The 12,764-nt window shown below is 45.9% G+C and overlaps 1 protein-coding gene across 1 annotated transcript in view; it reads left to right on the top strand.

The window, feature by feature from the left end:
- The window catches only part of LOC138252902 (uncharacterized), a 216,205-nt gene that overhangs the window by 196,036 nt on the left and 7,405 nt on the right, over positions 1–12,764 (top strand). Inside the window, exon 8 of the mRNA XM_069205776.1 lies at positions 11,870–12,009. Coding sequence (XP_069061877.1) covers positions 11,870–11,980 — 111 coding nt within the window. The 3' untranslated portion in view covers positions 11,981–12,009. The remainder of the gene's footprint in view (positions 1–11,869; positions 12,010–12,764) is intronic.

Genomic DNA, 12,764 nt, shown 5'->3' with positions numbered 1-12,764 from the left:
CATTTTTTGGAAGGGGGAACCAGCCTTGCGTTAATTATATGCAAGGTAGGCGTTCCCTTCCAAAAAATGACTTTAAGGCCTGTGCCACATATTTATACTCTGACATCATTTTGACGCACAGGAGGGGGCAGGCCTTAAAAAACGGCGCACAGCCTGATGGGTGCCGTTTTTTAACGCCTGGGTCAGGGCAGGCGTTAAGGGACCTGTGGGCTCAGAAGGAGCCCAGAGGTGCCCTCCCATGCCCCCAGGGACACCCCCTGCCACCCTTGCCCACCCCAGGAGGACACACAAGAATGGAGGGACCCATCCCATGGAAGTTGAGGTAAGTTGGGGTAAGTATTTTTTTCCGTTTTTTTTTGTGGCATAGGGGGTCCTGATTTGGGCCCCCCTACATGCCACTATGCCCAATGACCATGCCCAGGGGACATAAGTCCCCTGGGCCTGGCCATTGGGCAAGGGGGCATGACCCCTGTCTTTGCTAAGACAGGAGTCATGTCAATGGTGGTTGGGCGTGAAAAAAAATGGCGCAAATCGGGTTGAGGCCTGAATTTTGCCTCAGACCTGACTTGCAGCTTTTTTTTGGGATGCCCAACCTCCATTTTCCCATATGCCGGCGCTGCCTGGTGTGAGTCATTTTTTTTTACGCACACCAGTCCGCAGCGCCAGCTAACGTCATTCCATAAATAAGGCGCCCGCATGGCGCGTTGGAATGGCGTTAGCCGGCGGGAACATTTTTGACGCACAACTGCGTTGGCGCAGTTGTGCGTCAAAAAGTATAAATATGGGCCTAGGAGCATAATTTCTTCTACTCACACCTGGCTCATTCCTTCTGATCTGTGTGCGAGTGAGCCTTAGGAACTAAACTCAGAGCCGGATCTCTTCTACTCACACAGGGCTCATTCCTTCTAATCTATGTTTGTGAGTGAGCTTTGGGAGCCACACTCAAAGCCCCATCTTTTCTACTCAAACATGGCTCATTTTTTCTGGTGTATGTGTGGAGTGAGCCTTAAGAGCCCCATTCGGAGTCACAGCTCTTCTTCTCACACCTGGCTCACTCCTTCTCATCTTTGTGTGTGAAGGAGCCTTGGGAGGAACACTCAGAGCCATATTTCTTCTACTCACACTTAGCTCCTTCCTTCGGACCTACCTATGCATGTGTGTGAGCCTTTTAAGACGGACTCAGACCCACATCTCTTCTACTCACACCTGACTTATTCCTTCTGGTGTCAGTGAGAAGTGAGCCTTAGGAGCCACGCTCAGAGCCACATCTCTTGTACTCACATCTGGGTCTCTCCTTCTAGCGTCAGTGTGGGGTGACCTGTGGGAAGCACACTCATAGTCACATCTCCACTACTCCCATCTGGCTCACTCCTTATGATATATGTGTGTGAATGAGCATTGGGAGCCACACTCAGAACCACATCTCTTCTACTCACACCTAGCTCACTCCTACTGATCTAAGTGTGTAAGGAAATCTGCAGAAATATACTAAGAGCCACATTTCTTCTAGTCCCACTTGACTCATTCCTTCTGCCGTATGTGTGAGTGTGAGCCTTTGGAGCTACATTTACAGCCGCATCTCTTCTACTCACACTTGGCTCATTCCTTCTGATCTATGTGTGAGCCCTGTTAACCACTCTCAGAGCCACATATCTTTTACTTATACCTGGCTCACTCCTGATCTATGTGTGTGACTGAGCCTCGGAAGCCAAACTCTACTACTGACACCTGGCTCACTCCTTCTAGTGTCAGTGTGGAGTGAGAGTTAGGAGCCACACTCAGAGCTTCATTTCTTTTACTCACATGTGGCTCATTCCTTCTGATCTATGTTTGAGTGAACCTTCGGAGCCACAATCAGAGTCACATTTCTCCTGATCAAACTTGGCTCACTCCTTCTGACCTATGTGTTCAAGTGAGCCTTCAGAGCTACACTCAGATCCATATCTCTTCTACTCTCACCTGGCTGACTCCTTCTGGTGTCAGTGTGCAAGTATGCATTGTGAGCCACACTCTGAGCCACATTATTGCTATTCAGACCTGACTCAATATTTCTGCTCAATATTTGCGAGTGATGCTTGGGAGCCACACTCATTCCTTCAGGTCTATGTGTGTGAATGAGCCTTCGGAGCCACACTTAGATCCACATCTCTTGTACTCACTCCTGGCTCACTCCTTCTGTTGTCTGTCTGTGTGCAAGTGCGCCCTGGAAGCCACAGTAGGAGCCTCATTTCTTCTACAAACACCTTGCTAACTCCTTCTGGTGTCAGTATGTGAGTGAGGTGTGGGAGCCACACTCTTAGCTTTGTTTCTTCTACTCACACCTAGCTTATTCTTTTTGATCTATGTGTACAAGTGAACCCTTGGAGACACACTCAAAGCAACATCTTTTTACTCACACCTTGCTCACTCCTTCAGGTGTCAGTGTGAGAGTGAGCCTTAGGAGCCACACTCAGAAATGTATTTCTTCTACTCACACCTGGCATATTACTTCTGATCTATGTGTGCGAGTGAGCCTTGGGAGCTACACTCGGAGCCACATCTCTTCCCCTCACACTTGGGTCTCTCCTTCTAGTGTCAGTATGGGGTGAGCCTTGGGAGCAACACTCATAGCCACATATCTTCTACTCTCATCCGGCTCACTCCTTGACATATGTGCGCAAATGAGCATTGGGTGCTGCACCAGGAACCACATCTCTTCTACTTACACCTGGCTCACTCCTTTTGATCTAAGTGTGTGAGCGAACCTTCAGAGATATACTCAGAGCCGCATTGATTCTACTCACACTTGACTCATTCCTTCTGGTCTATTTGTGAGCCTTTGGAGCTACACCCATGCGTATACTCACACCAGGCTGACTTGTTCTGACCTATTTGTGTGAGTGAGCCTTGAGTGTCACACCTCTACTACTCATACCTGTCGCATTCACTCTGGTGTCGGTGTATGAGTGATCCAAAGGAGCCGCACTCGGAGCCACATCTCTTTGTCTCACAACCAGCTTACGCCTTCAGGTGTCAGTGTGCGAGTGAGCCTTGAAGGCCACACTCAAAGTCATATCTTCTCTACTCACACCTGGCTCACTCCTTCTGATGAATGTTTGTAACTAAGCCTTGGGAGCCGTAATCTGTGCCACATCTCCTGTACTCACACATGGCTCACTCCTTTTACTGTCAGTGTGGAGTAAGCCTTGGGAGTCACACTCAGGGCCACATCTCTTCAACTCACACCTGACCCATTACTTCTGATCTATGTGTGCAAGTGAACCTTGGGAGCCAAAGCCACATCTCTTCTATTTACACCTGGCCCACTCTTTTTGGTGTCAGTGTACAAATGAGCCTTCAGAGCCACACTTGGAGCCACATTTCTTCCTATCACACCTTGTTCACTCCTATTAGTGTCAGTGTGTGGGTGAACCTTGAGTGTCACACTTAGAGCATCATATCTTCTACTCACACCTGACTCAATACTTCTGATCTATGTGATCTATGTGTGCAAGTTAAACTTTGGAGCCACACTCAGAGTCACATCTTTTTTTCTCACATCATCCTCACTAATTCCTGAGTCAGTGAGGAGTGAGCCTTAGGGCTCACACTCAGAGATTCATTTCTTCTACCCACACCTACCAAATTCCTTCTGACCTATCTGTGTGATTGAGCCTTGGAAGCCAGACTCAAATCACATCTCTTCTAGTCACAATGGTCCCATTTCTTCTGAAAACACTGTGTGAATAAGCATTAAGGGCCAAACTCTGAGCCAAATCCCTTTTCTTTCCACCTGTCTCATTCCTACTGATTTATGTGTGTAAGTGAGCCTTAGAAGCCATATTCAAGATGACATGTTTTCGAGTCACACCTAGCTCATTCCTTCTTATCTTTGTTTGAAAGTGAGCCTTAGGAGCTATACTTAGAACTACATCTCTAACACCAGGCTCGCTCCTTCTGATCTAAGGGCCAGATGTAGCAAGAAAATATTTTGCGACTTGCAAATTGCGAGTCATAGCGACTCGCAATTTGCAACTCACAAAATGTTATGCAGAAAGGTGTCTCAGACACCTTCTGCGACTCGCTATGGGGTTGCAAAGACCCACCTCATGCATATTAATGAGGTGGGTTGCAGTTTGCGACCCCATAGCGAGTCCATGCACTCACAGGGATGGTGGCCTGCTGGAGCAGCACCCAAAAACCTCTACCGCGACCCTTGCAGCTAGCAAGGCTTGTTTGCCGTCTTTCTGCGTGGGAACACCTCTGCAAGCTTCATCGCGATGTGGGACATCCATCCTCCAAAGGGGAAGTTCCTAGTCCTCTTCTTTCTTGCAGAACTCCAAGCTTCTTCCAACAGGTGGCAGCTTCCTTGCACCCTCAGCTGGCATTTCCTGTGCTCCTGCCCACTCTCCACACCGTCGCGACTATTGGACTTAGTCCCCTTGTCTTACAGGTACTCAGGTCCTGAAATCCACTGTTGTTGCATTGCTGGTGTTTGTTCTTCCTGCAGAATCCCCCTATCACAACTTCTGTGCTCTCTGGGGGTAGTAGGTGCACCTTACACCTACCTTTCAGGGTCTTGGGGTGGGCTATTTTTCTAACCCTCACTGTTTTCTTACAGTCCCAACAACCTTCTACAAGCTCACATAGGTTTGGGGTCCATTCATGGTTCGCATTCCACTTTTGGAGTATACGGTTTGTGTTGCCCCCTATACCTATGTGCTCCAATTTCAATCTACTGTAACTTTACATTGCTTGCATTACTTTTCCTGCTATTACTTACCTAATTTTGGTTTGTGTACATATATCTTGTGTATATAACTTATCCTCATACTGAGGGTACTCACTGAGATACTTTTGGCATATTGTCATAAACATAAAGTACCTTTATTTTTAGTACTTCTGTGTATTGTGTTTTCTTATGATATTGTGCATATGACACCAGTGGTATAGTAGGAGCTTTACATGTCTCCTAGTTCAGCCTAAGCTGCTTTGCCATAGCTACATTCTATCAACCTCAGCTTCTGGAAACACCTCTTCTACACTAATAAGGGATAACTGGACCTGGCACAAGGTCTAAGTACCTCTGGTACCCACTGCAAGCCAGGCCAGCCTCCTACATTGGTTGTGCAGCGGTACGATAAGTATTAAATATACAAAACAAGCTCAGTGTATGTACACCTAACCAAAAGGTTTTGCTTTTCTCCTCTTAAACTTTTTACAAAAGTACTGGAAAGTATTCTAAAACTTCTAAAAGTTTTCTAAAAATTAGAAAAAGGTTTTTCTCTGTTCCTTAAAAAGTTCTGAAACTTTTTCTCTCTTTCTCACTATCTCTAAACCTTCTGCTATCATGTCTGTGATGGATTCTGCTCCCAAAACTGTCAATGCTACTTATGACAGTTTAAATTACAAGAGCTTAAGGAGTCTCTGCTTAGATAGAGGTTTAGTTATAGGAAAGAACCCTACAAAAGAGTTTCTGTTCAATATGCTTGTTGAAGATGATGAAAACCAGGCTGGTCCATCAAATGAGAGGCAGGAACATATAGAAACTTCACAGTCTGATTCAGAAGAATTCCCTGAGAAGAATGGGGAGGGTTCAGATAAGGGCCTGCCCCCTAGCCGGACACCCAGTAATGTGTTGGTGTAATATAGGTTCCAATCGCAGTAGGGCATCCTTTATTCCTAAAGGCCAAGTTACAAGGGTCCAGACAGTTAGGGACAGGTCCCCCTCTGTTATTTCAAACTTGTCTTCTGTGCCAAAGCATTCCCAACCCACCCACCCTGAAGACAATATGTTAGAAAGGGATCTCAGAAAGTTGAAAGTGGAAGAGACCAGACTGAAGCTTAAACAGCAACAGCTGGCCTTAGATAGGGAATCCCTAGATATTGAGAAAGAAAGACAGAGGTTGGGGTTAGGACCCCATGGTGGCAGCAGCAGTATTCCTGATAGTAATCCTGTTAGAGAGCATGTTTCCAGGAATCTGCACAAGATAGTCCCCCCTTACAAAGAGGGGGATGACATCAACAAGTGGTTTGCTGCACTTGAGAGGGCCTGTATGGTACAGGGGGTCCCTCAAAGGTAGCGGGCTGCTATTTTGTGGCTATCTTTCACTGGAAATGGTAGGGATAGGCTCCTTACTGTTAGAGAAAGTGAAGCTAACAATTTTACAGTTTTGAAGGATGCACTCTTGGATGGATTTGGCTTAACCACTGAACAATACAGGATTAAGTTCAGAGACACCAGAAAAGAGTCCTCTCAAGACTGGACAGATTTTGTAGACTGTTCAGTGAAGGCCTTGGAAGGGTGGTTACATGGCAGTAAAGTTTCTGACTACGAAAGCCTGTATAATCGTCTTCTGCGAGAGCATATTCTGAATAACTGTCTGACTTGTTACACCAGTATCTAGTGGGCTCAGATCTGACCTCTCCCCAAGAATTGGGAAAGAAGGCAGACAAATGGGTCAGAACAAGAGTGAACAGAAATGTTCATACAGGGGGTGACAAGGATGGCAAGAAGAAGGATGGCAAGAAGAAGGATGGTAAATCTTCTGACAAGGGTGGGGACAAAAGTAAACATACTGAGTCTTCATCAGGCCCACAAAAATCCTCTGGTGGGGGTGGTGGGTCCAAATCCTCTTTAAATCAAGTAAAAAAGCCTTGGTGTTATTTATGTAAAGTCAAAGGCCATTGGACAACTGATGCCAGTTGTCCAAAGAAAAACATCAAACCTCCCACTACCACAACCCCTGCTGCAACTCCTAGTGCCCCTAGTAATAGCAGTGGTAGTGGGAGCAAACCTACTAATAGCCAATCCAAGGGAGTAGCTGGGCTCACTTTTGGTAATTTAGTTGGGGTTGGTATTGTTAGGGAGACCACAGAGGCTGTGTTAGTCTCTGTAGGTGCAATTGATTTGGCCACCTTGGTTGCTTGTCCCCTTAATATGGATAAGTCCAAGCAACTTCCCCTAATAAATGGTGTTGAGGTTCAGGCCTATAGGGACGCAGGTGCCAGAGTTACCATGGTAATAGAGAAACTGGTACACACTGAACAACACCTACTTGGTCACCAGTACCAAGTGACAGACGCTCATAACAACACTCTTAGCCACCCCATGGCTGTGTGAATCTCAACTGGGGGGGGGGGGTTACTGGTCCAAAGAAAGTTGTGGTTGCCTCAGATTTACCTGTAGACTGTCTACTAGGAAATGATTTAGAGACATCAGCTTGGGCAGAAGTGGAGTTGGAGGCTCATACAGCAATGCTGGGCATTCCTGGGCATATTTTTGCTTTAACCAGGGCTCAGACCAAAAAGCAAAAAGGACAGGGTAACTTGGATCCTGGAACAATGGACCAAGTGCTCCCTAAAGCTAGGGGTAAAAAGGGTAAATCCATACCCACTATCCCTCCCTCTACAGATGATTCTCCTTCTGAGGTAGAAGAATTTCCTCCCTGTGCATAACCTTCACCAGATGAGCTGGCAACAGACACTGCTGAGCTTTTGGGTGGAGAGGTGCCTGCCAGGGAAGAGCTGAGTGTGGCACAGCATACCTGTCCCACATTAGAGGGTCTCAGACAGCAAGCTGTCAAACAGCAAAATGGGGATGTCAGTGACTCACATAGAGTTTACTGGGAGGACAACCTTGTGTACACCGAGGCAAGGGACCCAAAACCTGGAGCAGCCAGGAGACTGGTCATTCCCCTACAGTACAGAGAGTTCCTCCTAACTCTTGCACATGACATTCCTTTGGCTGGGCATTTGGGACAGATCAAAACATGGGAAAGGTTTGTCCCCCTGTTTCACTGGCCTAGGATGTCAGAGGACAATAAAGGTTTTTGCAAGTCTTGTGTGACCTGCCAAGCCAGTGGCAAGACTGGTGGCACACCAAAGGCTCCCATTATTCCACTACCTGTGGTTGGGGTCCCCTTTGAAAGGGTAGGGGTTGACATAGTTGGCCCCCTTGACCCTCCTACTGCTACAGGCAATAGGTTTATCTTGGTGGTTGTGGACCAAGCCACAAGATATCCTGAAGCAATTCCTCTAAGGACCACTACAGCACCTGCAGTGGCAAAAGCCCTCCTGGGAATCTTTTCCAGGGTGGTTTTTCCAAAAGAGGTTGTATCAGACAGGGGTAGCAACTTTATGTGTGCATACTTGAAAGCTATTTGGAAGGAATGTGGTGTGACCTACAAATTCACCACTCCTTATCATCCACAAACTAATGGACTGGTAGAGAGGTTTAATAAAACTCTCAAAAGTATGATAATAGGACTCCCTGAAAAACTCAGGAGGAGATGGGATGACCTGTTACATTGCCTCCTTTTTGCTTACATGGAGGTACCCCAGAAAGGAGTGGGCTTCAGCCCCTTTGAACTCCTCTTTGGACACCCTGTAAGAGGTCCACTAACACTTGTAAAGGAGGGTTGGGAACAACCTTTAAAAGCTCCCAAACAGGACATAGTGGACTAAGTACTTGGCCTAAGATCCAGAATGGCTGAGTACATGAAAAAGGCCAGTACAAACCTTCAGGCCAGCCAAGAGCTCCAAGAGCTCCAAAAGCAATGGCATGACCAGAAGGCTGTTCTGATCCAGTACCAACCAGGACAGAAGGTGTGGGTATTGGAGCCTGTGGCCCCAAGAGCACTTTAAGACAAATGGAGTGGACCCCATCTAATTGTTGAGAAAAAGGGTGAGGTTGCCTATTTGGTAGACCTGGGCACTGCCAGGAGTCCAATTAGGGTGATTCATGTCAACCGCCTAAAACCCTACTATGACAGGGCTGATCTCACCCTGCTCATGGCAACAGATGAAGGACTGGAAGAAGAGAGTGACCCTCTCCCTGATCTCTTCTCCTCCACTGAAGAGGATGCTTTAGTGGAGGGAGTAGTTTTGGCAGATTGCCTGACTGCAGAACAGAAAGACAACTGCATAAATCCCCTTGGACAATTTTCTGAACTCTTTTCAACTGTGCCAGGCACCACATCTTGGTGTGAACACACAATTGATACTGGAGACAGCATGCCTGTCAAAAGTAAAATCTATAGGCAGCCTGGATGTTATTTCACTCAGGCTGCAGTGGCAGTCCTGTGTAAGAATTATCTGAGCTCCCTATGGGTGGCAAAAGCAAATGCTGCAGCCCATAGGGATCACCTGGAACCCCAATACCCTGGGTACCTAGGTACCATATACTACGGAATTATAAGGGTGTTCCAGTGTGCCAATAAGAATTGGTAAAATTAGTCACTAGCCTGCAGTGACAATTTTAAAGGCAGAGAGAGCATAACCACTGAGGTTCTGGTTAGCAGAGCCTCAGTGATACAGTTAGGCATCACACAGGGGACACATACAGGCCACAACCTATGAGCACTGGGGTCCTGGCTAGCAGGATCCCAGTGACACATATCAAACACACTGACAACATAGGGTTTTCAGTGTGAACACTGGGCCCCGGGTAGCAGGATCCCAGTGGGACAGCAAAAACACCCTGACATATACTCACAAACAGGCCAAAAGTGAGGGTAAGAAGGCTAGAAAGAGGCTACCTTCCTACAGTTCCAGACACCTCCACTTGTCCAGGTTCCTACTGGCACACACCTGAGTCATACGGAAAACCAGATCTGGCATACAAGCCTTCATACTCATAAGAGCCTCCTCCTAACTTCTTGAACTCAACAAGAAGCTGAAAACCTGCATTTTTGAGTATCCCACTAGCCTTTATGTTTGGCTACACCCACACCTACTCAGCACCAGGATACCCTCCCGGGTCATAATGCGATTTACGAGTCTGCATAACATAACATTATTTCAATACTTCATACTTGTGCAAATGCTCCTGTTTCTATTTCTTTTCTCCCTATTGTTGTGGCTGTCCTGCTCATGAACAGTTTGATCTCACTGTGCTCTCATAGAGAGACTTGTATACGTTTGCTGTTTGCTTCAGAAGACTCTATTTTCTGTCTCATTTGTCTGCTCTTCTTTTTTATTCTTCCACTCCGGAGCACTGAATGAGTTGTGCTCTTCCACTGCTGTCTTGAGGGCACTTTTTTATATTGAGCACTTCATAGGAGCTCATGTGTTTCTTTGCTCCCTCTTCTATTTTCCTCAAGTGCTCATTCCCCTACTTCCCTGCTCCCCGACTATCCTTACCTTGATCATGGTCCCACATCACACCCCACTCTAAATGTCCATTGTGTTTTATTCATTTATTCAAGCGGTCCTGGCAGCTCCTTAGATCTGTTAGGTCATGTGTTTTCTTTTTTGTACTTCACTCATTCCTGGTATTCATTTTTTAGAAATAGCAATTTCCCATTCTAGCCTGGCCCCTGCAATCACTAGGTACACATTAGGATCATTTGGCTGAATTTCCTCCTCAATAGGGATAATATACCTATCAGACGGCTGTACTTGGGGGCAGGATATGATACCTTGTTTTTGATAAGGAGAACTAGGGGCCAGATGTAGCAATATTGCAAATTGCGAGTTGCAATTTGCGAGTCCGAGCGACTCGCAAATTGCAACTGGCAATTTGCAATGCAGAACGGTGTCTCAGACACTGTCTGCGAGTCGCTATGGGATCGCAAAGACCCACCTCATTAATATTAATGAGGTGGGTCGCAAATTGCGGCCCCATAGCGACTATGGTCACTCGCTAACATGGAGGCCTGCTGTAGTCAGCAGACCTCCATGTTCGTGACTGCTTTTAAATAAAGCAGTTTTTTTTTTTAAGTGGAGCCCGTTTTCCTTAAAGGAAAACGAGCTCCACTTAAAAAAAATCTGAAACCTTTAGTTTCGGAATTTTTTCAGGGCAGGTAGTGGTCCCTTGGACCACTACCTGCCCTGAAAAAATATTTTGTGGTCCATTCACAAAGGGGAAGGGGTCCCATGGGGACCCCTTCTAATTTGCAAGTGGGTTACCATCCACTTCAAGTGGATGGTAACTGCGACTCCATTTGCGACCGCGTATGGAATTGCATACCACTGCGAGTCGCAAATAGGAAGGAAACACCCCTTCCTATTTGCGAGTCGGAAATGCATTTTGCGAGTCGGTCCCGACTTGCAAAATGCATTTCTGCATAGGAAACTCCGATTTGCGACTCGCAAATGGCAATTTTTGCCGTTTGCGAGTCGCAAATTGTTTCCTACATCTGGCCCCTAGTTCTCTCCTTTATCTTCACGTTATAGATTAGGGATCCTAATGAAAGACCTAAAGAATGCCCAAGACCTGGTTAAGCTAAATAAGGGCAGAGACATGTTGGCACCACATGTACATGAGGGCTATAATTCCCAGCAATGTCCTCCAACTAATGCTTTTTAGTATATTTTGTACATACCAAGGAGAATACCCTTGTGGTTTATCCTGAGGTATTCTTAGCTAGTCTAACAGGATCCCAGATAATTATCCTGGTTATCAATTTACAAGAACTTCCTCAAGATAGTCCCATTTGAGGTTGTGTCCACCCTGGTATTACTATTTTACCATGGTGAGATAAGGTGGCTGGTGATGAATCATGTCACTTTATGTTGGTGAGCCCACCTTGTCTAATTCTTGTAATTTCCTGGAATTGTGATAGAAAAGTAGTCCAGGTGGACAGGAGTTTTGGATCTGGTACTAATGAATATAGAGATATCTGTTCAATCAGTTACTGCCTCAAGGTGTGATTTTGAGGCGGACATCCATCTAAGAGATTCTATTCCATAATTAGAGATTAGTGGAAATATTTAAGCAATTCTAAATGAGCCTCCACGTCTCCAACCCCGTACCAGATAATCAGCAGCACAGTCTCTTACTCAAGCCTGCACCATGCCACTTATCATGGAGTGATTGCATTCAATATTGTTGCTGGTGCTCAGGATTTCACACTGTTTCTCTATGTTTTGTTCCAACTATTGACAGGTCTCCGATAACCAGGACCAATATGAGGCACTTGTGAAGAGGCAGATGGACTTTGAGAATCTGTACACCACCGCAGGAAAGTACACGATGCAAGCAGGAGCTCAACTATAGTCTTCACACAGACCTGCCATTGACGTCAGGTGGGTGATATGAAAAGAGAACACTGCGTCCTAGCACAACTCAGATAGAGCAATAAGAGCAGGCACATGGCATCATTGACACCCACCCCCTTTTGATACACTCTCGACCATCAGACTTCCTGCATGGTGATTTCTTCTGCCACTTTTTCTTACACATGTTTATCAAAGACCTTCTGGAAATGAGCTCTTAAAGAAACATAGATGTGTCTTTAAATACATTGTTTAGACCAATGTTTTTGCTTCACTGTGCTTTAAAATTAAGTAGTTGACACCTTCAGCCAAAACTCATTCACAAGCAAGTATCTTCACGTCTGCTGCATTGGTGGTGCTCTGTGGTTGGCATGGCTGAGACACAGGCTGGCATGAATGTAGCATAGACACTGATATGTTTCCTTTGTAAAACCCTAATTGTTGAGAGACAACCTGATCACGTTAGACAAACATTATTCTTCAGGTTAGTCAAGAATTGATAAAAGGGGGGCAATGCTCACTGGGTCCAAGAAACTCAAGAGGTATTGGTGCTCAGGTCTTGAAAGTAATAGAACAACCACCTACAAGATTGTTAGGAAAATCTCTGATGTCACTACCTAGTTGACACAGATGCCACACAGAAAACCCATAGAGTGTTTCACATGAACATGCTTAACCCACATCGCTACACAGACTTCCTGAGTGAACCATACCATTTTGATTGCATAAAATTACCCTGGTTTTTAGGATTATTGGGTTGACCCATAATCTGATATTATTGGGGC

The sequence above is a fragment of the Pleurodeles waltl genome, chromosome 1_2, assembly GCF_031143425.1.
Source record: "Pleurodeles waltl isolate 20211129_DDA chromosome 1_2, aPleWal1.hap1.20221129, whole genome shotgun sequence".
NCBI lineage: Eukaryota > Metazoa > Chordata > Amphibia > Caudata > Salamandridae > Pleurodeles > Pleurodeles waltl.
This window is presented reverse-complemented; position numbering and strand designations above follow the sequence as displayed.